Source organism: Sciurus vulgaris (assembly GCF_902686455.1).
Source record: "Sciurus vulgaris genome assembly, chromosome: 4".
Classification (NCBI taxonomy): Eukaryota; Metazoa; Chordata; class Mammalia; order Rodentia; family Sciuridae; genus Sciurus; species Sciurus vulgaris.
The window spans coordinates 7,604,128-7,632,075 of record NC_136464.1 but is presented as its reverse complement, the minus strand read 5'-3'; the positions used below and the strand labels follow the sequence as shown (position 1 = coordinate 7,632,075).

General features: G+C 56.6%; 1 protein-coding gene across 3 annotated transcripts in view; it reads left to right on the top strand.

The window, feature by feature from the left end:
* Positions 1-27,948, top strand: part of LHPP (phospholysine phosphohistidine inorganic pyrophosphate phosphatase) — a 127,990-nt gene that overhangs the window by 32,910 nt on the left and 67,132 nt on the right. For 2 of the 3 annotated variants that reach the window (XM_079138080.1, XM_079138082.1), the window contains one exon: positions 6,380-6,471. In XM_079138080.1, the coding sequence (XP_078994206.1) occupies positions 6,380-6,471 (92 nt within the window). Of the gene's footprint in view, positions 1-6,379; positions 6,472-19,362; positions 19,388-27,948 lie in introns of those variants that run through there. The other variant, XM_079138081.1, reaches the window with a different exon arrangement.

Genomic DNA, 27,948 nt, shown 5'->3' with positions numbered 1-27,948 from the left:
TGAGTGGCAAAGATATTCTCCCACTCTGTAGGCTCTCTCTTCACATTGCTGATAGTTTCCTTTGCTGCGAGAAAGCTTTTCTGTTTGAATCTCTCTCAATTATTGATTCTTGCTTTTATTTCTTGTGCTATGGGAGTCCTGTTAAGGAAGTCTGATCCTAAGCCGACATGTTGAAGATTTGGACCTACTTTTTCTTCTATAAGATGCAGGGTCTCTGGTCTGATTCCAAGGTCCTTGATCCATTGTGAGTTGATTTTTGTGCAGAGACAGTTTTTGTGAGAGATGGGCTTAGTTTCATTCTGCTGCGTATGTATTTCCAGTTTTCCCAGCACCATTTGTGGAAGAGGCTATCTTTTCTCCATTGCATGTTTTTGGCACCTTTGTCTAGTATGAGAAAACTAGACAAAGTTTTTATTTGGGTTTGTGTCTGTGTCCTCTATTCTGTACCATTGATCTACCTGTCTATTTTGGTGCCAATACCATGCTGTTTTTGTTACTATTGCTTTGTAGTGTAGTTGAAGTTCTGGTATTGCAATACCTCCTGCTTCACTCTTCCTGCTAAGGATTGCTTTAGCTATTCTGGGTTTCTTATTTTTTCAGATGAATTTCATGATTGCTTGCTCTATTTCTGTAAGGTATGTCATTGGGATTTTAATTGGAATAGCATTGAATCTGTATAGCACTTCTGGTAGTATGGCCATTTTGACAATATTAATTCTGCCTATCCAAGAACATGGGAGATCTTTCCATCTTCTAAGGTTTTCTTTAATTTCTTTCTTTAGTGTTCTGTAGTTCTCATTGTAGAGATCTTTCACCTCTTTTGTGAGATTGATTCCCAAGTATTTTATTTTTTTCGAGGCTATTGTGAATGGGGTAGTTTTCCTAACTTCTCTTTCTGAGGATTCATCACTTATGTATAAAAATGCATTAGATTTGTGAGCATTGATCTTATATCCTGCTACTTTACTCATTTCACTTATGAGTTCTAAAAGTTTTTTGGTGAAATTTCCCAGTTCCTCTAAATATATAATCATGTCATCAGCAAATAGGGATAGTTTGAGTTCTTCTTTTCCTATTCGTATCCCTTTAATTTCTTTGGTCTGTCTAATTGCTCTGGCTAGTTTCAAGGATGATATTGAATAGAAGTGGTGAAAGAGGGCATCCCTTCCTTGTTCCAGTTTTTCACCATTTAGAATGATATTGGCCATGGGCTTAGCATAAATGGCCTTCACAATGTTAAGGAATGTTCTCATTATCCCTATTTTTTTCTAATGTTTTGAGCATGAAGGAATGCTGTATTTTATCAAATACTTTTTCTGCATCTATTGAAATAATCATGTGACTCTTGACTTTAAGTCTGTTGATATGGTAAATTACATTTATTGATTTCTGAATGTTGAACCAACCTTGCATCCCCAGGATAAAACCCACTTGATCGTGGTGCACTATCTTTTTAATATATTTTTGTATGCAGTTTGCTAAAATTTTATGAAGAATTTTTGCTTCTATGTTCATTAGGGATATTGGTCTGAAATTTTCTTTCCTCGATGTGTCTCTGTCTGGTTTAGGTATCAGGATGATATTGGCTTCATAGAATGAGTTTGGAAGGGTTCCCTCCTCTTCTGTTTCATGGAATACTTTGAGAAGTATTGGAATGAGCTCTTCTTTAAAGGTTTTGTAGAACTCGGCTGAGAACCCATCTGGTCCCTGATTTTTCTTTGTTGGTAGGCTTTTGATGACTTCTTCTGTTTCATTACTTGAAATTGATCTATTTAAGTTGTGTATGTCCTCCTCATTCACTTTAGGCAATTCATATGTCTCTAGAAACCTGTTGATGTCATCGAGATTTTCTATTTTGTTGGAGTAGAGATTTTCAAAATAGCTTCTAATTATGTTTTGTATTTCAATTGTGTCTGATATTTCCTTATTCATTCCGAATTTTAGTAATTTGAGTTTTCTCTCTCCTTCTCTTTGTTAGTGTGGCTAAGAGTTTATCAATTTTGTTTATTTTTTCAGAGAACCAATTTTTTATTTTGTCAATTATTTCAATTGTTTCTTTTGTTTCAATTTTATTGATTTCAGCTCTGATTTTAACTATTTCCTGTCTTCTACTACTTTTGGTGTTGCTCTGTTCTTTTTCTAGGGCTTTGAGCTGTAGTGTTAGGTTCTTTGTTGATTTTTTCTTCTTTTATTGAATATGCTCCATGAAATAAATTTTCCTCTAAGTACTGCTTTCACAGTGTCCCAGAGATTTTGATATGACATATCTTTGTTCTCATTTACCTCTAAGAATTTTTTTTTATTTTCCCCCCAGATGTCTTCTGTTATCCATTCATCATTCAATAGTGTATTATTTAATCTCCAGGTGTTGGAGTAGTTTCTGTTTTTTATTCTGTCATTTATTTCTAATTTCAATCCATTATGATCTGATAGAATACAAGGCAGTATCTCTATCTTCTTATATTTGCTAACAGTAGCTTTGTGGCATAAGACATGGTCTCTTTTAGAGAAGGATCCATGTGCTGCTGAGAAGAAAGTGTCTTTGCTCTTTGTTGGATGGTATACTCTATAAATGTCCATTAAGTCTAAATTATTGAATGTGTTATTGGGCCCTGGGTTCAATCCCCAGCACCGCTAAAAAAAAAAAAAAAAAAAAGATGCACATTAATTTATGGAATGTCTTAGCATGTGACTCTGAGCTCCAAGGACAGGGACCGTGTCTGTCTGACTCACACGGGTCCCCACTGCCTGGCCCAGCAGTGTGACCCACACAGGGCTCCATTCCGAGGTACCGGGACCTGGAGTGGAGGGCTCTCTTGTGAAGCATGCAGACTTTTCCAGCATGATCACATCAGCAGAACATTTCCCAATACTTGCTTTTCTTTAACATGTTGGATGCCATACTGCGTCCAGGCGCTGTGGGAGATGTTTAGCTTTTGGTTTTATTTAAACACCACCAGTTAGCCACCTTCCGCCCTGGGTCGTGGAGCCGCACACAGCAGGGCTGGGACCCCAGCCTCACTGCCCTTTCTGGTCTGAGATTTGTACTCTGTTCATTCTGCTGGTCACATAGTGCTGTTCCCCTTCCCAGGAGCAGATTCATCCTGTTGTTGTAGGATGGATCTGTTGGTGATGAATTCTTACGGTTTCAGATATCTGAAATATCTTCATTCACCTTTGTTTTGAAAGACGCTTTTGCTGGGTATAGAATTCTGGATGTGCGGGGGTTTTCCTTTCAGTACTCTAAAGATGATGCCTCCAGTCTTCTTACTTGCATCGTTTCCAACATAATCTGGTGTCTTATCTTTGTTTATCCAGATATGATAGTTTTTTTTTTTCTCTCGACTGTTTTAAGATTTTTCTCCTTTTATCAGTTTTAATGAAGTTTTCTCTATTTCTTGGGTTCATTGGAAGCTTGGATCTGTGGGCTTAGAATTTTTGTTGAGTTTAGAAATTTTCCAGCCATCATTTCTTCAAATATGTTTGTCTTCTCTCTCATCTTCAATTTTACTAATCTTTTCCTCTGCAGTGTCTATTCTGACATCTTACCTAATGTATTTTGAACCTGACATTGTAGTTTTCATCTCTAGAAGCTTGATTTGGATCTTTTTCTTCTATTTTTTGTTTCTCTGTTAAACTTTTTGGAACATTTGAAATATAGTTTTAAAGAACTGACTAAGTGCTCTTGTCTGCTGATTCTCACTGTGTGTCATTTCAGGGTCAGTTTTTGTTTGTTTGTTTTTTGTCTTTTTTTTTTTTTTGCAGTGCTGGGGATTGAACCCAAGGCTGGGTGCATGATAGGCAAGTACTCTATCACTGAGCTACACTCCCAGCCCCACAGGGTCAGTTTTGATTGATGTCTGTGATATTTTCTTTTGTTTTATGTCTGATATTTTTTTATTAGATGCCAGGCATTGTGAATTTTACCTTTTGGGGTACTGGATATTTTTGTATGAACATAAATATTTTTGAGCTTCGTTCTGGGATGCAGTTAAATTACCAGGAATAAGGTTGATCCTTCTAGATCTTTTAAGATCTTAGAAGCATCCATTTGCTGGTAAATGAATGGGGTTAGAGAATATTATGCTAAATGAAATAAGCCAAATCCAAAAAATGAAAGGCTGAATGTTTTCTCTGACATGTAGAAGCTAGCACAATAAGGGGAGGGTGGATAGGAAAGAATACAGTTACTTTATATTAGGTAGAGGGGAGTGAAGGGAGGGGAAGGGGTATGGAGTAGGAAGGATAGGAGAGTGAGACAGACATTGTTGCCTCACGTACGTGTATAACCGCATGACCAATGTCATCCTGCAATATGTATAATCAGAAAAATGAGAGATTACACTCCATTTATGTATGAATTGTCAAAATGTATAAATGCATTCTACTGTCATGGACAACTAATCAGAGCAAATAAAATTTTAAAATCTTAAAAATGGATTTTAGCAGCAGCAGCAGCAGCAGAACAGGACTAATGATTCCTCTCCACTTGCACAGGGCCCTTCTGAGAACACTACCCCTGTGAATTATGAGATTTTCCAGTCTGGCTGGTGAGAATAGGTTCAACCGTGTGTGAGGTCCAGGCACCATTTTCTCTTGGTGTGGATCTTCCCAGGCTGTGGGGAGTCACCGCACTCATGATACTGGTCACTCGTCTGAACCCAGGGAAACCGCCCGCATGCCCCCACAGTGCTGCCAGTGCCGCCTGCTCCCGTCTGGCACTGCCCCGTGGGCCTTGTGCTGCCGTGGCCTCCCCAGAATCTTCACCAGGGGCTCCGTCTCCTCCGTCTGGGAGGGGTGGTGTCTGTCTGATGGGCTCCACCCGAGTTTCCTGTATTTGTCAGATCACACTAGTGACCAACAAAACAACAGACTTGGGGGGTGGTAAGCAACAGAGATCGTCTGCCATCGAGGTGTCGGCAAATTCTACCTCTGGTGCGGGAGCTCTTCCTAGCTTTTTATGGTGGCCATCTGGGTCAGTTTTATGTTGCTGCAGTAGAATATCTGATGCCGGGTAGTTTATAAAGAACAGTTTATTCAGCTCACAGTTTGGGAGGCCAAAAGTCCAGGGTTGGGCAGCCTCAGCTGTTCAGCCTCTGGTGACCACCCTGGCCAGCCCAGCCACATCACAACATGACGGAGAAGGGGAAGCGCTGCCTGTGGAAGGGTCCAGCTGTGTGGGGTGGCCTCGCTGTGTGATGACCAGGCTCTCATACTCCGCGAGGCCAGCAGCAACTCCTGAGAACGGTGCCCCGGGACCAAAGATCTCCCACTGGACCGACCTCTTCAAGTCCCCTCAACTCCACACCACCACACTGGGGACCGAGCTCCAGCACATGGACCTGGGGGGGCACTCGCCAACCGTGTCCAGATGGTAGATGTTGGCTGCCTCTTGCTGTGTCCTCACGTGGCCTTCATCTGTGTGTGTGGAGAGAGCTGCGGCTTCTCTAAGGAGGACTCCAGTCCTGTTGGATCAGGGCCCCACCCTAGGACCTCATGGAACCTTAATTAGCTCCTGGAGGCCTGGTCCCCAAATACAGTCGCTCTGGGGGTTTGGGCTGCAGCAAAGTATGACTTTGGGGGTCCTTTACAGACTCTCTACCCACAGTCTGGAAATGCTGAAGGCAGAAAGGTGTACCCATCACAGAACTCACCCCGTCTGCTCCCTGGGTTTCAGAAACCACTGTCAGTCCTTGCTTATTGTCCTTTGTCCTGGAAGCTGCTGGTTCCTAGCGTGCCTGGTTCTGTGGTGGTTTCAGGAGTCTATTCTGAGGCTGCCTTTGAAAGGAAGTGGTCTCCCGGGCGCTGAGCACGTGGCTCAGTGGTAGAATGCTTGCCGAGCACATGCAAGGCGCAGCTCCATCTCCAGTGCCACAGAACATCAAGGCCTCGAGCGTCCCGCGCTGTGCTGACATTACGCTGCCTTTGATAGGCAGCACCTTCCTTACTGAAAGCAAAACCTTTTAAACGCTGACTGCAAGGATTTGCCAGGGGTTTGCAATTGGTTGTCCCAGAACCAAGGGTTGGTAAAGTCAGGTTTCAGAGGGCTTGGTGCCAGGTGAAACGCAGCCGTGCCCACCTGGGGGCCGAGCACAGCTGCACCCACGCGTCCTGGGCGCCACATCCCTTGTGTGCCTGCTGATTGATTTCAGATTTCACAAATATAAACCATTCACAGGTGCGGCCCACGGGGCAGCGGGAGATATATTCAAGGTGGGTTGACTTTTAATCAATACCGTGACAATATTATCTTGTTTATTTCGTGTGATGGTGATTTTAAACATCAAATCAAGCAGTTTATTATGTCAAAAAAGATGAAGGAGCCCGGGAATGAAGTCCTCCTGACATCCCTTCTGAGCATATTTCACTTCTGTGACAGGCCATCATGATCGGGGATGACATTGTGGGCGACATTGGCGGTGCCCAGCGGTGCGGAATGAGAGCGCTGCAGGTGCGGACCGGGAAGTTCAGGTCAGTGCCACGCTTCTCCGTGGACTGCGGTGCCAGGGTCCTGCGTCTGTTCCGTTTTCTTAAGCAAAGAGGCTTTTCTTTCTAAATGGCTGAGCAGTATGTGGCCATCCACTGCCTCGTGTGTAACTGACCTCTGGGGACAGAGCTGGCTGACCTCTGTAGCAGAAATTGCTGCCCCTCCTTGCTTGCTGTCTGGCGGTAAGGCAGAGTGACTTCTGGTCTCGGGTCTGGGTTCTGAAACCCCGCGAGTAGGTGTGACGTGCAGAGATGGGCAGGGAGAGGCTCCACCTGCCAGGTGCGGCCCCTGGGGAGTCGGACTGCATCTGCGCTGCTTTGGGCAGTGCGCTGGGAGACTCCACTACTGCAGACATCATGGTTGGTGGCCCTGTCCCTCTGGCCCCTCTCTCTCCCTGGTCTGTGAGACACAGAGAATCTAGAACAACGAGAGCGGTCAGGATGCTCCGGGGTTGGAGTTCTATTTGTTGGGTCCGAGGTCCACCAGGTTCCACAGGTTCCCACCTGTGTGGGAAGGTGCCTGTGGCACGTGGAGCTGCCCTGTGGTGACTGGGCTCTGGCTTGCTTGGCCGTTGAGTGTGTCTTAGGCCTCAGAGCGCTGTCCTGCCTGTTCTCATGACTTTGGGAAATCGCCGTTTGCTGGAACGACCTGGTGGAAATGTGGGTGCCCAGGGGCCTGGGCCTGGGGAGGGTGGCTGGTGGCCTTTGTCCTGAGTGATCTGCTGAGTGGGAAGGATCTAAGGTCGGACTCTCGCTCTGAGGTCTCTCCTGGGTGACGGGCCTGTGGTTTGGGGCCACAGGCGAACACAGGGCAGTGAGGGAGCCTCAGCGCACCTGAGGCCTGAGGTCAGACCCAGAACGGCGCAGCCACAGCCTGGACCCTCCCTGGTCCGTTTGAGGAACGTTGTCCTCGCTCATGGAAGAGAGAAGAGAACCTGTTCCCACACCCTTTTTCTAACAGCCTGACCTTCATGACCAAACACCCCCACGGCTCACCTCCCGACACTGTGGACAGAAGGCTCCATTTCTAAGGCTGGGTTTGGGGACACACTGAGACCACAGCACCTTTGAGGCACCCCAGCCTCTGTCCTCCAGCCTTGCTGTGCCCGCAGGTCTCCTTGCCTGCTGCTCTCTGGGTGGTGGCAGCTTTAGGAGCCCCAGCAGGTGCTCAGTGTGGCAGCTCCTAAGGAGACAGTGGCGTGGCCTAGCAGGAGGCGAGCCTGGGGCCCGTGCAGTTTTGTGCACAGGTGCCTCCTGGTTGTGTCTCCTGACTAGACGTGTCCTCACGGGGCTCTCCCCGGGCGGCCTCCGCCAGGTGCCCTATACTTGAGAGTGCACTGGGCAGGCACTGGGAGGCCCCCAGAGGAGCAGAGGGCCCGTGGGGGGCCACTCCCGCCCTGTGCCTCTGCCGGTTGGCTCTGTGCAGTCCTTCTGTGTGCGTGGCATTTAAAGGTAGCACATGTGGGGCTGGGGACATGGCTGGAGCCTGCTGCCTGGTGCTGTGACCACGGCTGCAGGTGGTGACCGAGTGCTTGAAGTGCTGCTGGTTCAAACTGGGACATGTTGGAAGGGTAGCCTGCAGGCCAGGCCCCAGCACCGAGCGGGAGGGATTGTCCAGATGGACGGCAGCTTGAGAAGCCAACGTTTCATGTTGGTCTCACGGGGCCTCGTGCTTGTCCTGACTATGGCTGTTAGTTTGCCTCTGACTCGCGTTGGTGGCCTCAGGGGAGCATGGGGGGGGGGGGGTTGTCCTCGGCCCTGCACCGCCCTCTTCTCCCTGCAGGTGGCGCACTCAGCGCACGGGCAGACCCACAGGACCTGGTGCTGCCCAGGCTGGACAGCCAGGTGGGCAGCGTGCTCCCTGGCCCTGAGCGGGTCTTGACGTGCCAGGAGCCACAGGCCCCTGTGGCACCCTGCTTAGTGCCCCTCAGTGTGTGGCTGCCATGTGTCACCCACAGGGAATCCACCTGGGCAGGAGAGGAGTCTCAGCTCCGTTCATAGAAGGGCCTGTGTAATGAAGAAACGGGCGATCCCTCTAGCGCCCTGCTGCCCGATGTCGTAACCAGCTCTGGCCAGTGGGTGGCCTCTGAAGTCTGACAGGAACCCTGAACCTGGGCCAGAGACCCTTCCCTCTGTGGAAATGCCACCATCCCTCCTCCCGGGCAGTGTCCATCTTGTCCTCCCAGGGCCCCACGCCCCTCTGGCCACATCTTGGTGGGCAGCACTGGGTGTGGAGGTCTGCATGGCCCACCTCCACCAGATGTGACCCCTCCATGGCAGGGGCTGTGTCCTGCCTGTGACAGGCGTGTCCTTGCCCCTTGCCAGGTCTCTCTTCCTCATGGCCCTGATGGCCTCACCCGAGCCAAGGGCCAGCAGATGGGGTCAGCTGGGCATTGAAAGGCCTCTCTGGTCCTGTCCTCTGTTGGTGGCCAGTTGGGAGAGCAGGGGGAGGGAAGGATGGCCTTATCACACATAGGTGGCAGAGAGGCAGGCAGTGAGTGACCCCACGCTCACCTGGTGCGGGGCCAGGGCAGGATGGGAGATAGCTCTCTGGGCCGCCGAGCAGGGCAGAGCTGGAGTCACTGGCACCAGAGAGGGAGCCCCCGCTGGGCCTGCGCGATGCCCCTTCAGCCCCTCCTCTAGTTTTGCGCTCACGTGCGCACACGGTGTTTTCTGAGGCGGCTTGTCGCTGGGGGCCTGGGCCTGCTCCTTGGCTGTGAGAGACACCATCACCGTCTACGGGCCCGCACCCTTCTCCTCCCTGCCTTTGTCCCACATGGCCCCAGGAACAGGGAAGCCCTGAGCTAGGAGAGGTCACAGGGTGGCCCAAGCTTGGAAAGCAGGTATCACGGAGCCCTGCCCGTAGTGCCCTGGCAGGGGGAGCCTGGAACTTCGCCAGGGCCGAGCCGGAAGAGGCTCCGCAGGCGGCTGCACACCTTGCCCACCCAGCAGTAATGTGTGGAGCCGTGGGCAGAGACGCGCACAGCCCTCTTTCCGGAAGTCCAGTCCGGCCCAGCCGAGGTGCGGCCCTGCCTGGCTGGCAGGGAAGGGCCCAGGTGTCTCCCACCCTGTTCCTCCCACGGCTGGCACACCAGATGTGCCGGCAGGACCTGGCACCTGAGGCCAGGCAGCCACTCTCAGACTTACCCGGGTCTCAGTCCTCCCCAGGGCACCCCAGCCGCGGGCCCCAGATGAGAGTGTTCACCCCTGGGGTCCCCACGCCTGCTGATGCAAATCCTCCTGGTCCCAGTGGGTCCTGCAGACCGCTGGGTGCTGGCTGTCCTCTGCCAGGGACCTTTCAGATGATACCACTGAGCCTTGCCCAAGGCCACCTGTTGCAGGCTGACAGGCTGCCTGGGGTTTGACCCCCAAACAGAGCACCCTGCTCTTGTCAATCTGTGGCAGCCACAGGGGCTGTTCGTCCCAGCCTTGCTTCAGGGCCAGGCAGGGCCTGGGGGTGAAGGACCAGGCCTTGCCTGCTGCTCACCAGCCCTGGGCACCATTTTCCTCCCTCCTTCCTTCCCAGGGACTGATCTCCTCCGCCTCATCTTCCCTGGGGCCTGGGGCCTCCATTTCCACACATTCGAGGGACACTCTGCCTACTCAGAGGGGCCCTCTCTGTCCTCGAGGGGAGGAACAGTGTCACACGTCTTGGATCCTTTCTACCTCGTTATATCCCTACCTGCCCCTCCTCCTGGGGTGCCTGGGGTACCTGGTTTCTGGTCACACTAGTCCCCCACCCACACTGTACCCCACAGCTGGCACCCTGTTTCTTAAGCACAAATCAACGGTGTCTCTGCCCGTAGCAGCTGGGGAAAAGGATCAGCTCCTCCTTGACGGTCTGCTCGAGGTTGGAGGATGTTTCACGTACCCAGAATGTTCTTTGCTCTCTGGCCTGCAGAGGGGAAGTTTCCCGACCAGGACTCTGGGATCCTACAAGGGTCCCCCTTGCTGGGCTGCAGCGCACGCTCTGCCCCTGAGCTTAGCTGGGGCCTGGGTGCTGGAGCGTTTTCCACGCGCCAGGGGAGCCAGCCACCTGGACCCCAGCCACCTTGCGCGGTCTGGCTGATGGGAACCACAGCGTGTCTGATGGCAGAACTGGATGGGGAGGAGGGAGAGTGCTCCCGAGCCTGGCCAGCGGCCTGTGCAGACGGCTTCTGCCACAGCACAGCCCGTGCCTGGGTCACTGTCTGTGGCGGCTGGCTTCAGAGTGCTTCCTGTCCGAAGAGGCTCGGGGGCAAGTCTGAAGGAAGTGGGTGGCGTTGGTGCCGCCTTCAGGTCACAGGTGTCACCTGTGACCCCGTGAACGGCTGCCTCATGGAGTCCAGGTGTGGGTGGCGACCCCAGTCAGCAAGCCCAGGCCGGGGCCCTCTGTCCTGCAGGCAAGCAGCGCCCCAGGGGCCAAGCAGGCCCTCCTGTATGGACCCCCTGAGCCCGGCCACTGGAGCCCGGCTGTGGCTCGGCAGAGGTGGAACCAGGACTGGCTGCCACTGTGCAGGGAGAGGGGCAGGGCCCGCTGCAGTCCTGGCCGCCAGCGTGGGAAGGAACCACAGAAACGCTGCTCCCGGCGTGACTCAGCGGCTCCTCAGTGGTCCTTTCAAGCAAGGGTCCTGCTGGGGACGGAGCTGTGGTGGTGGGGCTGTGGGTGAATTCTTCTGGGCTCAGAGAGGCCCCTGGGCTTGCCCCAGGTCACACGGCGGGCGGCAGCCGCGACTCTATTTTCCGTCACACTTTCATTAAGTGGTTAAAATGTTTTATTGTGGCAAAATTAGGAAATTGAACATGCCATGGAGTCGTGACGTGAATGAAACCTGAGCGCGTATCATCGTGAATGACATGGCAGATGTCCCCGCCTGGGTGGGAGCCAGCCTCCAGGGTCCCTGCCCTGGAGCTGGCCGCCTCCTGGTGTGCTCCAGGCCGCCCGCCCGGTCCCTCCCACTGGAGCTGGCGGCCTTCATGTAGGTGTGTGGGCTCCAGCTCTGCCCAGCTCTCAGAGGGACGTCTGGGGGTCTCTCCTCTGCACAGGCTGCCAGGAGTGTTCTGCAGTGTTCAGCTTGACCAGATGACACCAGACTGATCACTCCCACCACAGTGGCCACCAGGTGGTGGCCCTCCCACTCTGTGGCCTGGCGAGGTCTCTGGGGGGCAGTGCAGTCACCAGACCCTGAGAGATGGGAGGGGACCTAAGAGGCTGGGAAGGGTAGAACAGGCCTCAGCAGGAGGGACAGAGGCAGGCCCACGTGGGGGTTCAGCAGCGAAGGGGGCAGTTCCCAGGAGGCACCCATCTTGGCCTGCCCTTTGCAGCCTCTCCCTCACCTGCTCAGCCTCCCTTCTCTCTGGTTGGCTGGCAGGGTGGGAAGGGGCACTTCCTGGTGCCCGACCTCAATATTGCTCTTGGGCCCTAAGCCCGCGGCTTTGTGCCCAGCACGGGAGAGCGAGGTCTCTGAACCTGGCAGCACTTGGCCACACTCTCTGCTTCCCCAGGGCCTTCCCCAAGTGGGTGATGGGCTCTGGGCTGATGGAGGGGCAAGGTGGACACTGGGAGGTCTCTGCAGGGCAAGGCCATCGAGGCCAGGGGTTAGCCCAGAAGGGAGGACCCATGTAGGTGGCCTACACCCCCAGGGAGTTGGGAGTTGCTCTCCGGTCCTGTACGGCTCTGGAGTGTTGGGACAGGATGGAGGAAGGGTCAGCGGGGCCCTCTGGTCTCACCAGACCTGCTCCACATGTTGCTCTGCAAACTCCTGAGGCAGGTGCTCTGGGCCTGCTGTTCCTGTTGGCAGGCCCCCTGCAGTGGGCAACAAGAGGGTCCCCATGGGGGCGTTTCCCACGCAGGGCATGTGCAGGAGTTGTCACCCGTGACCTCAGCCCATCTCAACCACATAGCCTAGGGTAGTGGCCCCTCATCTTCCTCTCACTTACAGATGTGGAGGTAACAGCTCAGAGAAGTGGAGTAACTTGCCCATGGCCACCCAGCCTGCCAGGGTCATTGTCAGGATTTGAACCCATGTCTTCCTGACTTGGGTTCCCCTGCCCACTCTCACATCAGCCCCAGGCAGCCAGGTCTCGCAGAGTGCAGAGCAGGGCAGGCCTCACTCAACAGGAGTAGCAGTACCGGGCCCATGGTTCTGCTCAGTCCTGCCCGCCCTCCTTTGTCCCCCACACACCACACACAGCGAGCCCAGCCTGGTTAGGAGGCTTCTGACCAGGGCAGACCTGAAGTGAATCACTTGACCCAAACACCCCTCCTGAGGGTCTGGCGAGATGAGGTGACGTGGCAACCTCAGTCACATCCTTGCTGCCTTTACTTGGAGTCACCTGACCTGGAGCCCCCTTACCGGCTGGGGGTGGCAGGGAGGTGGCTCTGGCCAGGCTGCAGCATGCCAGAGAAGCAAGGCAGGAACTGTGGCTGCCCACCTGTCTAGAATATTCTCTGCCCTCAGCACTAACCTTGGCTGCTTGAACTCTGTAGGAAGCCCCTGAGGACCTCCAGAGCCCGGCTGCTGGCCAAAGCTTTCCTTGCTGTTACTGCCCTCTAGCACCCAGGGAACATGCACTGAGATTTATCGATGGGACCTCTGATTTCTGATCTTTCCCGAAAGATGGAGGCTGGGAGGTCTCTGCAGGGCAAGAGGAGAGGAGGGAGAAGGGGGCGGGGCCGGCCCCTGTTCCTGTGCTCACAGCCGGAGGCAGCGCTGTCTTAGGACCTTGGCACAGCAGGTTTTGGGTGGAGGTTCCTCTGTGTGGTGGGCAGGCCGTGATCCTGGCCTGCTCCCTCAGCCCAGGGTCATCTTCAGGCTGGGGTCAGCCAGGGGCAAGGCCCCCGCCCAGCACGCTCGCAGCCCCAGACTGGAGTGCCTCACGCCCCCGCGGCTGCCGGTGCCGCACAAACACTTCAGATTGAAGCCATTTCTACAAGTTCTGGGAGGTGACTGTGCTGCACGCCTGTTCACCCCAAGACAGTCCAGCACGTTCTCCCTGAGAAGAGAGTGAGATCTGAGTCGACGCTGCTCGCTGAACTGCTTCTGCCCGCACCTCTGGGCTCCTCAGCGCAGTGGAAGCTCGGCTCGGGCCTGACAGACACCGCGCACTCGCAAGCGAGCCCTCGCATGTGGGGTCACCAGTTCGGGGAGGAAAGTTGGACTGCTGAGAGGATCAATCTGCCAAAGTTCCAGAAACCAGAGCTGCCAGGAGATCGAAAAGCCCAGATCCCTCTTCTGAGCCAGGGTGCCACGGGCCAGAGACCCCAGGGGAGTCTCAGGGCCCCCAGCAGCTCTGCCACTGGCTCGCTAGGTAAACTTGGATGTGATGTCTGCTTCCTTTCTTCATGTGTCCCCTGGGGATGAGCATCCCCGCCACTGGCCTCCCCTGAGCTGTGCAGGATGCACGGGAGAGGGTCGGGCTTGACCCCAGCGGTGGCTCACCGTGGTGGTGATCCCTGGTGGCATCCTTCCCAAACGGCTCCCAGTTTGTCCTGGATCAGGCTGGCGGGATGCCCCCTCTGGGGCGTTTTGCACTCGGTTCTGACCACCCGTGGCCACAGTGGCTTCCCAGAGCGCCTCCCTCAGCATCGGCACACCCTGCCTCCTGGGCGTCCTGCGTGACACGACACCGACTGGGCACACAGGTTCCTTTGGCCGTGGTTCTGGAGGCTCCAGGTCTGGGGCCACAGTGTTCTCTCCACCAGGCCCTGCTGCGTCCTGACGTGGTGGAAGGCCCGCCAGCTCCAGCCGGGAGGTCCTGAGGCCGTTCCACCCGGCAGTCCTCAACCTGTCCTCCACACTCCCTTGCCCGTCACATTTACAGGCTGCCTACTGTGGCCAGGCAGGTGGGAGGACAGGGTGAACTTGGCAGCCATCCCCTGCCCTAGGGCTGCTCCTTCAGGGGGCACAGGGCATGGCAAATACACTAATGGGCCCAGAAGCAAGATCCTTCCAGAGAGGGAGGTCAGGCCTCTGCTGTCCCTTGGGACCCCCACTCGCTCCCCGCTCTGCTCACCTGGCCCCGCACAGTGGCCTGCCACACTCCACCTTGGGTCCCGTGCTGCCCAGGCCCTTCAGGGTCCTCCAGGTTTCCCAGATTGCTGCTCTCGTCAGGGCCCAGGAGGGAATCGCTTGCAGGTCCTCTAGCCTGGACTCAGCCTCCACCTTTCCACCACCCAGGGCAGGGACCCCATCTTCCTCACCTCTGAGGCCCTGCCTGGCAGCGGTCTGTAGGGCACAGAGCTGACTCTGGCCCACAAGCAGGGTCCTCAGGCCCTCTGTGCAGCCTCTCACTTGGCCCTGTTGCCCAGTTCTTGGCAGGGAAAGAACCCAGGGCTCACCATGGTTGTGAGGCCACCTGAGGGCTACCACGTGACAGGACGTGCAGGCCCCTTTGCTTCTGCTCACTCCTCTGAGTCAAGGCCCCCTTCCTGCACCCCAGCCCACCACTGGCCTCAGGCATGGGGCTCAGGCTTGGCCAGTCGGGAGCACAGAGGCTCCTGCCACAGATTTGTGCATGTATCCTGGGCCATAAGTTGTCCCAGGATTCTTTAGAACCCCTGGAGAGCAGCCAGTGAAATATAAGCTGGGACCTAGCAGTGGCCACCTGTCACTCCAGGGGAAAGTGCCTGAGGGTAGAGCCCACTGTCCTCCAACAGAACCTCCAGGTGCAGAGACTCCCAGTTATATCATCTGAGCACCTGGACCTAACCCTACCTGAAGCTGGTTGGTTAGTCAGGGGGCTTTTTCTGGTGTGTGCCCAGTGAGGAGCCTGCAGGGTTCCGCTTTCTTTACCCCTGTGAGGGACGTGGCATGCTCGGCCTGGTTCCTGTGCTGCTTTTTTCAAGGGGCAGATAAAAAACTTGTTCTGTGTCTGGAAAGTGCTGGAAGGGACCTCAGTTAACCTCTGGGGAAACTTTGCCCATGAAGATGTGTCAGAGCTGTCCCAAAATAGAATGGACTGCCTGAAAGGGGTGAGTCCCCATCCCTGAGCCTCCCAGAAGCTGGCAACTCCTTCTGGGGAAGCCAAAGAAGGGATGCACGCAGCTCCATACAGGCTCGGACTCCTCATAGCCTGGCAGCTAGGCACCTGCGGGGTCCAGGCTGTTTGTGTACTGCTGTCCCTATAACCTCAGGAGGTCAGTTCTGTTTGCCGCTGTCAGACAGAGTCCCAAGTCTCAAAAGTGACGTGAGTCCCTGTGATATCAATATTGCCACCTTCTGTTTGCGGATGTGGAAACAGGTGCAGACGGGGCAGGGTTATTCTGGCTGGCCTGTCCCTGATCTCCAGCTCCACCCGCTTTGTGACTCCTGCTCTGGGTCCTGGCAGGTCGGCACGGGAGCTGGAGCCCAGCAGTCAGGAGCACAGGCGAAGACGCAGGGGTGTAGCTTTGTAAGCGGAACCCAACGAGGCCTGGGTGCTGCAGGGACTGCGACCGCATCCTGCCTCCTTGGTGTCCTTCTGCAGAGCAAGAGCTGCTCTGACTGTACGTGCAGCACTGCCTCCAGCTGAGAATTTGAGGCTTCTCAAGAAGCAAAACCAGCTGAAAATCCAGTTAGTTAAAATCAAACCAAGCACACGTGCCGGAGCCCCTGGCCGCAAGCTGACCGACACTCAGCGGGGCCACACTCTCCCACCAGGCCTTCCTTGCAGGTAACAGGCCTCCTTGTGGAAGTTCCTCCCATAGCTGGCCTAGGGTGGGCGCTGTGGCAGGTGCTCCCGCTCCAGCCCCTGCGTGTTCTGTGCCTCCAGAAGGATCTGGCAGGCTCTGGCCTCTCTGTGGAATCCCTGTCACCAGGGAGGGTAAGGCTGTGACCTGCACTCTGTCCCCACGACTCCCCTGCTACAGGGCTGGGTGGAGATGCGGCCTCCTCGTATCCCACGCTCACACTCAGGTCCCACGCACAGCTCACACACACCCCCATCCTGGCCACATGAGGTCAGGAACGGGAAATGGGTACCCGGGGTCATTAGTCTGTGGACTGCAGCCCCAGTGTGCCCTTCAGGGGCCGAGGTCAGGGTAAGAACACTGGCCATGGAAATGTGGGCCGGGGTGGCCCTGCTGGAGCGAGGTGGCCTCTGGAGGCAGATCCCAGCTCACCTTGCTAAAGGGCCCCGTCAGGCCCTGAGCAGGCCGTGAGGCCAGTCCAAGCCCACCTGCCCGCATATCTGAGGGGACACCTCTGCGAGGGGCCTGGCCTACCCAAGGGCGCCAGGCAGGCGCCAGTGGCCTCTGAGACTCAGTGGTCTCTCTTCTTCCCTCCTCCAGGTCTCCCTCTGCTACCTCCTCCCGTCCCTCCTCCTCCTGCAGCATGTCCTGCTGGACTTTGCTCCCGCTCCATCTTCAGGGTCAGCGTCCATTTTCCTCTTCCTCGCACCATGTCTGCTGGTGACACTAGAGGGCGCCTGGCCCCCAGCTTGGGGAGGCGCGCCGCTTGAGCCCACAGGGAGGACACACACCCACACCCGCACACGGGCCCTCACCCTCTTCCCCCCTCGGCCGCTGTGTGTGTCTGTCACACCGCGGGAAGGCAAGCGGCCTCCTGGCAGCCCAGGGGTCCCAGGGCCTAAAGCAGGGGGAGTGACCCACATGGCCTCACCAGCCTTTTTAACACTGGCACCTTCTCAGGGGGGTGGCCCGAGAACTGCGCTCTGTGCACGTGGGGTTGCCACTATCCAGCATGGATGAGGTGGGGGCTCACCCCCAAGCTCCCCTCCTGTCCCTTCACGCCTTCTCCTCTGAGCCTCTGTTCGTGCCGTGCCCTCCACCTGTCCCACCACCCCCTCCTCAGCTTGCCTGGATCCTGCTGGTCTTCAGGGACTTCCCTGGTGACAGCAGGCCCTCAAGGGCTCCTCTGGCCCCAGGTGGGAAGCTGAGAAGGACCCAGTGTAGGGTCGTGGGCACAGCCGTTGCGCAAGGCCCTTTTGTCCCAGGCTCTGCCCTGGTCTCGCCCCAGCTCTCAGACTGCAGCTTCAGAATCACGAGGCAGTCACGTGGGGTGGCGTTACTCGTACTGCGTCCGGTTGCACCTGCGGCCAGAGCTGCACACTAGTGCGGGCGCTCAGAGCGGCCAGCCAGGCCACTCGTGGTGTTACGGTGTGCCGCTGGACTTGGTGGTGGCTGCTGTGCCGTGCTCTCCCCTCGTGACCGGTAAGCACTGAGGGGCAGCCCCCTTCACCCTCTCAGCCCGGTCCTGGCGGCCCTCACGTTCCTTGTCGGAGTCCATTACTTCAGTGCTGGTGACCAGACAATTCCGTCGTTCCTACGTTTGCCCTTGGCACTGTCCTTCGAGGAGGTCTGTGTCCGTCTCCCAGAGGCGCTTTCCGTTCAACAGGTCATCATCTGTTACTGTCGTTACTTATTTTGATGCTCAGATGGTCCCCAGTGGCCACCGGCAGCCCCTGGGAGCTGACCCTGTGTCCTTTCAGCACACCCTGCCATTCTGAGACCGTCCTTGCTTTCTGGCACAAAAAGATGGTTCAGGCTCCTCTTGCCTGTCCTCCACCCCAGAGTCGCCGCTTCTCCAGGGAGTTCTGGTTCTTTCAAGGAGAAGTGCTCTTCAGCCCCTAAGCCCCGGGGAGAGTGCCCTTCTGTTGTCCCTGGTGCTGCTGCTCTGGGGCCTCCTGAGGACAGATGGGAAGAAGTGCACGCGTGAGGCACGCCTCCGCTGCGCCCGTCTCTGCGCCCGTGTCTGTGAGGACCAGGAGCTCCGGCCCAGCCTCTGACTGCAGCCCAGCACCGGTCCTCCCAGTCCTCACTGCACATTCGCACCTTCCTGCTCCGACGGGGAGGACCTGGCTTCCATAAATCTCTTGCCGCGACTCCCTTGCTCACACCCGCTGCGCGGGGCGTGTCAGCATCAGCGCCCCCTCGGCTTCCCAGGCCACTTCTCATCCAGCCTCAGGGCGGGCAGAGAAGGTCTCCAGTTTTCCTGGGAAGGAGCTGACCGGCCAGGGTCACCTGCTGCTCATGCCGAGCAGTTCCAGCATGTGTTGTTTGCCCCTCTGTCCCCAGTGAAAGCTTGCCATGTGGTGCCTCGGGGCCCAGGGGCAGGGGCATTTGTTGGCACCTCTGTTGCGGGTGCTCACCTGGGTGGGTGCTGCCATGGCAGGATACCTCTGAGACGAGAACCCCAGGTTCAAAACACGGGCGCCCCGCAGCTCTGACGGCGGAGTTTGGAGGCCGTCGAGCCGAGGATGCAGGGAGCGTCGGAGGGAGCCTGGAAGCCTCCGCTGCCTGGGAACCCCCAGAGGCCCCGAGGAGCGAGCGGCTGCCCATGCTTCCGAAGCAGCAGCCCCGAGCCTTTCCTCCAGCCGCGCCCACCCCGATCCTCCTCCGCACAGCAGGGTCTGGTTTCTCCTTAGATTTTCAATTTTTTTGTTTTAGTTTTTGTTTTCGCTGTTTCCTTTTTCTTGCTCTGTACCTCAGTTGTACGGAGAACCCATGCAGCAGAGGACGGCGCTGGCTCATGAGCAGCATCAGGCAGCTGGGCAGGAGGCTGGGCGCTGTCACCCCAGGACGCTGTGAGGCTCCCTGGGGTACAGGTGAGCTTACAGGTGCAGGGTGGCTCTCCTGCAGTCCATCCTCCCCTTCTCATGAGCCCACGTGAGCGCCGGGGCCTGACCTGTTCAGAACCCTGACCAATTCTGACACTGGAGAGGGTGTTCTCCGGGCAGCAGCCAGGGGTCATGGCGGAGGTCTTGCGCGGGAGCTGCCCCTGCCTGCTCAAGGAGCTCAGAGCTGCAGGGCTGAGCATGTGGCTGGCGTGGGGTCCTCAGGCTGTGCACCCCCAGCCGCAATTCTGCTCTGCCCTGGTTCCTCAGGGAACTCGGGACCGTAGTGAGACTTCTGGGCCTCCGCCCTATTTCATTGAGAGCAGGACTTCTCTTTTCTAGGGTTCCTTAAAAGACTATACCGGGCCAGAATAGAAGAGGAAAGGGTTTCTGCTCCTCAGAATCATTGCCGAGGTCTGGGGGGCTCTAATCTGCCGCGTTCCAGACGGGGAGCTTGAGACAGGCAGGCCTCTGGGTGGGGTCTGGCACCAGCACCAGTCCCTGGCCCGTCCCACCCTCCTCCATCTGTAGCCCCACCTCACAGCTGAATGGGCTCAGGCCTGTCCTCTGACTTGTTCCTGAGTGTCTGCCAGAGGCCCTGTGGCTCCCAGAGAGGCAGTTTGCAGGCAGGATCCAGACAGAGCACAGAAGACAGTCCTGGTTTTGTTTTGGCAGGAGTCTATTCGCAGGGAAGAAAGGGTTAACCTATTTGGAACCCGCCAGTAAAGAGGAAGCTCCAGTGTTTCTATATGAAATCATTTAAAATAAACTCTGCTTCTCAGACGGATCTCACTGGGGCCAGATGGAAGCACATGAGTGCCCAAGTGCCCTGCTGGGCCTGTGTCCCACCTCCTGCAGCCTGAGGGAGCCCCCCACCCCCGGCAGCATGGGCAGGACATGGGCAGGCCAAGGCCTCAGGGTCCAGGGGGACAGACGTGTGCGGACTGGGCATGCCAGAGGGCCAGGGCTACAGTTGGGAGGGAGCAAGTGAGGCCTCTGCCTTGGTGCCAGCCCTGGGCCCACAGAGGACGCAGAAGCCTCCTGAGGCCCTTCACAGCCCATCAGGAAGGGATGGCTTCAGGTGGCCTCCTCTCACCACCACCTGCCCACACTCCACAGAGGAGGAAACAGGCCAGAGAGCCAGGTGGCCAGCCTGAGGGCCGTCCCCTGAGCCAGGTTCCCCATTCCTGCTCCCGTGGGCAGGCCCCATTTCTGTGCCACTAGGCCAGGCTGACATTACCCAAGACCTAGCGCCCTTCGGTGTGAGTGACTTAGGCTGCCTCCTGAAACCTGCTGGCGGCTGGGCGTGGCTCTGGTGGGGCACTTGCCCGGCATGCTGGAGGCCCCGAATTCCGTCCCCAACACCACAAACAAGACGAAACAAAAGAACTCTCCTGTTGCCCACTATGAAGGTGAGGACTTGTGCCCTGGACATGCGCTGCCACCTGGCCCATGACTGGGCTCGGGCAGGATTGTCGTGACACTGACGTGGGTGGCGCTCCAGCGTGAGGACACAGTCATGGTGGGCAAGAGGACCCTCTCAGGATGTGCTCCTCTTTAAGCCCTCTGCAAGGAAGTCTGCGTCTGCTTCTGAGGCGCCTCCATTCTGGCCGCCTGCCCAGAGTCTGCACCCCAGGGCCACCCACACAGGGTGCAGGAGTGGCTGAGCACCCTCCCACCCACATCACCTCTCCGGGGTTTGTAGGCCTCCCTGGGCTGGGCCGGTTCCCAGCGCAGCTTCTGCCTTCCCGCCTGGGGCAGCACAGTCTCCTGGCCTCCTACCCCTCGTGATGTCCCAAGTGGAAGACGCCCCGTGGATGTCACAGGGCTTCTGGTCCACGCACTTCCTGCGGCTTCAGAGGTGCCGGCTGCTGGAGGGACATGGTGGACTGGCTCCCTCCTCAGGTGCAGGAGTGACCCCGCCCGCTGCGGCCTGCTGTGGTCAGCTGCGAGCGCCCTGGACAGAGAGTGCTGCTGAGTTTGGGCTACTCAGCTCAGGAAGAGGCCATGAGGACGGAGACGTGTTACAGAGAGTCTGTCTGCTCAGAGCCTCACGCGGCTGGCAGAAGCCCCCGGGTGGTCTAGAGCCTTCCCGCAGAGGAGCGAGGCCCAGAGCAGTTCTGGCCCAGCTGTTTGGAAGCTGGGCCTGCTCACCAGCTCAGCTCTCCCGCCCGCTCACAGGCAGAGGACAGGCGCACACCCTGTGGGGTCCGTCAGCCTCCGGGACACCCAGGCACTGCGTGTGTTTCTAGAATATTGGAGGGATGACTTATTTTTAGCCTCATGGGCTCAGAGAATAAGGTTGCTGCAAGTCAGGCAGATGGACTTCATGTGCAGGCACACTCAGGGCCCTTTCTGGGGGAGTCGGTGATTTGAGAAACCGTTGCTTGCCCCTGAGGAGTTGCTTGCCCAGAGGGCCCCCAGGTGTCATCTGTGGCTCTTCTTCCATCTCGAAACCAAAACGACCCCTCTACCCTGAGCTCTCCAAAGCGTGGATCTCGAGGCTTCGGGGGGAGTTCATGTCTGCCTAAGTCCCCACAGGCCTGTTTCCTTGCTCTGAAACAGGGACAGTAAGAGTTCCCACACCTTGGTCTCAGGGAGACTGGAGGGCCTATCCTGTGGAGAGCTTCCATAAGCTTTTCCAGCAGGTAGTAAGTGCTCAGCTCGTACTGGCTTTTTAAATTTTTGGTCCCGGGATTCAACCCAGAGGTGATTATCCTCTGAGCTACACCACAGTCCTTTTTATATGGTTTTTTTTTTTTTTTTTTTTTTTTTTTTTTAATTTTGAGACGCAGTCTCACCAAGTTGCCTAGGGCCTCACCAAATTGCTCAGGCTGGCTTTGAACTCTCAATCCTCCTGCCTCAGCCTCCTGAGCTGCTGGAATTACAGGCGTGCACCACCGTGCCCAGCACGTACTAGCTTTTATTGGCGTTCTCATTGGTATGATAATTTGGGTAATGTGGGTGCAGGATGACTCTGGGGAAAGGGGACTTCACTCCTTGCCCTCATGGTCTCTGCAGCCTGGCCACGTCTGTGACTGTGTGCCACCCGACCTGTGTCTGTAGAGAGGCTCTGAGTGGGTGTACCCTCTGTGTCAGCCTCTCCCTCCCCAGCAGGGGCCGACAGCATAGGCGCATGGCCCTGCCCCGTCCCTCCGGGGCCCACCAGGTGGCAGTGGAGCCTCGTAGTCCAGGTCCAGGGGAGCCCACACGAGCCCAGGGCCTTTCCACTGCAACCTAGAGCGCGTGTTTCCTTGGCCCCCCAGCCTCGCTCTCCTGGGGACTCCCTGAGGCTGCACACGGGCGTAGGCCCTGAGAGTGTCTCTGTGCCCCAGGCACTGTCCAGCACTGTGCCCGTCCACGCAACTCAGCCTGGCCTCAGCAGCCATCATCTTGCTCGACTTTGCCTTCATTACAGGGGCCTTTTCCCCAGGACTCCGCTGCTCAGGCTGGCCTCTGCACCACCAGCTCTGGCCGCCTGTGGAGCTGCTTGGGTTCTCCAGGGGTGACCAGGGCCCCGAGGGTCCTGGGAGAACACGTATCCTTTCCAGCAGGCCCTACCTTGGACCCCAGGGTGGGGCCCTCCAAGAACAGAGGGCGGAATCCTAGAGTCCGAGCTTGGCGCGCCTGGGCCGCTTGTCACCCACCACTGCTTCACGGGCTCATAAGTGTGTTTTAGTTAAAAGGAAAAAGTCTCCCAAGATTAGGGCCAAAGGAAATCTCTGTGCCCCGATCCTGGGGCTCTCGTTACCCTGCACAACCCTCTTCTGCCGCCGTTGGGCCGCCCGCCCCTCCCCACCTGACCTCCCTGGCCTTTGTGGGGGTTTCTGTGCCTGGCGTCCAGCTGCCTCTCCTGCTCAGGGCCAAGGCGGGCCTGTGTGTCTGGGTCCCCTGCCAATCGATCTCCCCAGCCCTCCTGCCCCATCGCTCCTGCTATAGCTGTGAAGCAGCAGCAGGTCAGTGGCCCTCATCCGTCACTGCACGTGTCCTGGGAGCAGGGGCCACCTCAACCGTGTCACTGCTCCCCAGTGCCACCTCAGGGTGCAGGGCATCGCAGGTCCTGCAGCAGGACCTGACAAAGGAATGGATGTCCAGACAAGCCTCCCCCAGCTGAAAGGAGAGGGGATGTCCCCGTGCCTCCCCTGGGGCCAAGGCTGCTGCTGCCTGTGTGGCCTCCCCTGGGGCAGGAGCGCCTGATCAGCGGGGGATCTCACCGCCTGTCCACCAGACTCTGGACGCCTGTCGCCCTGCGCTGGGATGTGCCCTGTTGCAGATTTGTCATTCCCAGGGGGACACAGCAGGTGCTGTGATGCCCCAGGAAGGAGGGGACTGAGGAGCCCAAGGGAGCCGAGGCCTCGGAGCCTTGGAACAAGGTGACGTCCCTGGCTCAGTACCTTCCTCGAGGTGGAACCGAGGCTGCGGGGCCTCTGCAGCCGGGAGGTGGTGAGCCTGGGCTCTGTCCTGGGGTCCTCGTCCACTGTGGGCCCACGGAGCCAGCGTAGCAGCCTGCACATCGCCATTTTCTACCCTCAAGATTCCATTACCTTCTGGGTTTTCCATGTCGATAGTGCCTGCATTTTTTCTGACCGTATAAGAAATGCATGCCTTTTTTGAAAATACAGAGATACACAAAGATAATCCACAAACCCACACCCCAGAGGGAACCACACGGTTAGCATTTTGTTTTGCATGTTTAAAAATACAACAAAAAAGGCATATTAAATTGTGATTATTATTATTATTGGTTTTTTTTCTCTTACAGTTCTAGAGAGTGAATTCAGGGGCATTTTGTCACTGAGCACATCTCCACCTCATCCCCACCCCTTATTTTTTATTTTGAGACAGGTTCTCACCCAGGCCAGCTCTAAACTTGAGACCCTCCTGCCTCAGCCTCCGAGTAGCCAGAATCATCTGTGCTCCCAGCAAATTGCAAATATTTATAAAGTACAAGCTTTGGAGTAAAATCATATGGAAAGGGTTACTTGCATCTGGCTACATTCCTGTCCCAGGCAAGTGATTGTGGCTTCCCAGAGCCACCGTGCTCTGGTCTTCTAGCCAGACTCAGTAGCAGCAGTGGGGGGGTCCCCTTGGGGTGCCCCAGGGCCGATCCCGCCAGGAAGTTGCGGACCCAGCAGGGCAGGAAGGGTGGGGCACCCTCCCCAGGACTCCCTGAGAGCAGAAGGTCAGAGCCGGGGGTGTCCTCTGCCCTGTGTTGCCAATGGACGGACCACCTGCCCTGGTTCAGAGTGAGGCAGGGTCCCGCCACCTGTGTCTTGTAGGGATGGGGTAGAAAGCCCTTCCCTCTGGAAGCAGGCTGTGGGGGACTGCGTTCCCCAACATGAACATGCCTCCAGGGAGAACTCTGCATGTGTCACTGCCCCTGCCAGCCCTGATCAGATCCCCCAAGCCCCAATGGGGTGGCCTACATCCAGCACCCCAGTGGGCAGAGGGCAAGGGGTGGCTGCCCCTTGGTTGCAGCATCAGCCAGGCTGATGGGCAGAGAGTGGCTGCCACACCTCTGGCTGCTCTAGACCATTTGCTGCAGTCAGGATTCTAGTTTTCAAACCCTTGTTATTAACAATAACATATATGTGTAGGACAGTGGTCAGCACCTCAGTGAGCTTCATTAAGTGAACCCACCTGTATGGGCAGAGCATCTCCCAGTCTCTGAGATGCCCACGGCCTGGCACCAACAGTAAAGACTAGTTTGCCTGCTCTGCAGCTTCTGTGAATGGAAGCTTACCATGCATCTCTTCTTTCTCATGGTCAAGTTCTTAAAGGGGCTTCTGCTGGACCAGTCATAAAGCCACCTGGTGGCATAAGTGGTGGGCCTCAGTCTGAGGGACTTTTAAGTCCTAGTTCTGCAGAAACTCAGTCTAAGGAGGAGAGTTGGTGCATAAATAGGCAAGTGCTCCTTCTGGGCTGGATGGCAGGAAAACAGAGATCTCAGAGGACACAGAGCCAGCTCAGAGGGTGGGGTCTCCCTCAGCAGAGTTCCGAGGGATAAAGTGGAGTTCGCCAGAGGACAGGCACCACAAGGGCACCCGAGGAAGAAGGAGGAGCAGCGCCTTTGTTTCCATCGGGGCCCTGTCCCTGTCCCTTTGAAACCAGAGTCCCAGGAAGCCACGCATCAGGTTGGGGGACAGAGTGGTGTCCATCGACCACCCCAGCCCTTGGGGGCAGCCCCTTTGTCAGCACCACGTATCCTGCTGCGGGGCCACGTGTCCGTCTGTCTCCTGACTCCGGACCAGCGGCAGCATCCGAGTCGGGACTCGGGGCCTTCCTGTGCTGGCACAGAGGGACAAGGTGAGGGCAGAGCTGGAGCAGGGGGCTTCAGGGACCATGTACAGGAACGGTGGGGTGAGGCAGTGCTCTTAGCGGGAGCGGCAGGAGGGCTTTGTCGGTGCTCCTGGACCTGGAGTCAGGCCAGTGGCACCAGCAGGGCCTCTTTGCTTGTGCTTTTGCTCTGGTTGGACCCTGACCACGGCAGAGGCCAGGCAGCATCCAGGAAGTGCCCCCGGGTCAGTCTGGGTTCGGTGGGGGTAGCCGCGGGGACTGGCCGTGCTGGAGAGCAGGTGCCTCCAGCCCTCCACTGCAGCCTGAGTGGCCGCTGTGGAACAGCCCCACGTCCCTCAGGAAGCTGGTGAGTCCAGTGCCAGCTGGGAGGGGCCATGGGAGCAAAAGGGACCAACACTGTGTCCTCAAGCACAATCTAGCCAAAGAAGGGGGGAGGCCTCTGGTGAGGCCCAGGAGGGCCCCAAGGCCTTGTCACCTCTTGAAGGCCCCTCAGCGTGGCAGCCACACCAGACTTTCAGAGGGGTAAGTTCAAACCACATCCCCACCTCAGGCAGGCCCCTCCCAGGACCCTTTCTGGAGCCCTGTGGTCACCCCTCCTGGTCACAGAGCCTGCCCTCTGGTCACCCCACCCAGCCCTCCCCTGCACCCCTGCCTCCTCCTGCCTCCTCCTGCCTCACCCCCAGGCCACCTTCCCTGAGAGCCAGATAGATCTGTGCAAGTTCCATCCAGCTCTCCCGGCGGGGTGTTGCTGCCTGCAAGGTGGAGCTGACCCCTGGTGGGCAGTTCAGGTCTTTCTGTACTGTCCGCTCTGGCCTCGTCCTCAGCATCACCTTCCCCAGATGTCCCCCACCTGTCGCTCTGTCCTGCTGCTTGGTCATGTGCATATTGGGGTCTGTCCAAACTGGTTTGTATTCTGCGCTCTCAAGATTGCCCAGGAACGTGCTTCCGTGATGCTGGACCCTTCAACCTCTTCCAAACCAGTTCTCCCTCCCCTCTTACCCTGCTCCCATCCCAGAATAATCTGTTCACCTTCTGTGCCTCCCTCTTTGTACACACGCGCATTGTCTTATCTACGTTTTAGAAACAGAATCACCCCTTCTCTCAGCACCTGCTCGTCTCACTGGGGACTCTGCCTGGACACCCCACCGGTTAGAGGCACAGTCACTACCTCATGCTTTGTAATGGAGGCAGCTGAATGTCCCTATTGATTCCTCCAAGTCCCTCTTAACGGATGTTTGAGCTGTTTCCTTTTTTCTTTTCTTCTCTTGTTTTGCCTTCCAGTTGCAAATGAAAAAAAAAAAAATATATGCCTTCTTAGACTTACTGACATGTTTCAAAACTTTCTAATTTCTCACTTAACTGTCTGGACTTGGAATTCTGTTAATGATCCTTGTCTGCTATGTACATGTTGTGGAGGAAAGACAAGTTCTGGAACGGTGGCAGCTCAGCCTCCCTGTCTGCAGGTGGTGGTGTGCGCACACAGGAGGCGAGCTTCCGTCTCTGTGCTGTCTGACGGCGTCGCCGGGAGAGCATTCTGTCTGCATGCAGGAGGGCCTGGCTGGGTTTAGAAATGCCTGCAGGGTGGGGGTGGCAGTGCCTGGAGGGCCCAGGGTTGGCTCGCCCTCCGCAGTGAGGACAGCCCAGGAGCCCCCACGCTCCTCGGCCGCCTGCTCATTCCCACTCCGCCAGCAAAGGTGGCTTTCCCCCTGGTCTGGGGTGGATGCTATTAACCCGCGTCACAGGGAGGGATGGCACCGAGGGCAGGGGAGGCTGGGGTGCCTGGCCCTGGGATGCTCGCCCTGTCCCCTCTTCTGACAAACAGGGATGGAAAGGCTCCAGGGGGGAAAGGCCAGTCCTGGGGAGAAGGGTGAAGATAGACGGACTTGTGGCAGATAGATAGGGGTTCACTGGTCCCCGGGGGCCTTGGGCCTCCTCACAGAGTCCCTTCTGGACACAGCTGTCTGGAAGGTAGCTCATGGTACGGAGCTGGCGGCCCCGTCACACAGACCTTGACACCCTGCATGTGGCCTGGCAGTGAGGCCAGGCTGGGGTCCTGTGTTTCTCACGTGCCCTCAAATACCTGCCTGCCCTGCTGCGGGTCTCCTCCCCGGAGGCCAGGCCAGCCCACAGGGACTCAGTCCACAGCACCTCACCCACCCTGACACAGGCGTCTCCTCATCCCAGGCCCTGCTCAGGACTGCTTCCTGCCACCTGACCCTTACCTCCCTGCCAGGCCACCTCCAGCCTGAGGGCCCGTGGTTACCAGGAGAAAGGGCAGGAGCTGTACCCTGGCCAGGCAGGAGAGGACAGCCCCGCAGGGCCCTGGGGAAGGGGCACCAGATGCTGTTGAAGGCGAGGGTGGCAGCAGGGGGTGTAGCGGTGGCCAGCGGCAGAGTGCGACCCCCCAGGGATAGTGGAGAGGCTCATGGCCTGAAGAGTCCAGCTCAAATAGTGACTGCTGGGCTTGGACTGCCAGAGACCAGGACGCTCCCTGTGCCAATTTATGTGCTATACGTTTGGGATTTAATTGGAGATGATAGTAATCCATATGCCTGTTAAGCTAATTACGCTTAGAAACCTAATATAATCCATAGGTTGGCGGGTTTGGAGCCAATTAAGGGCGAGCGTGGT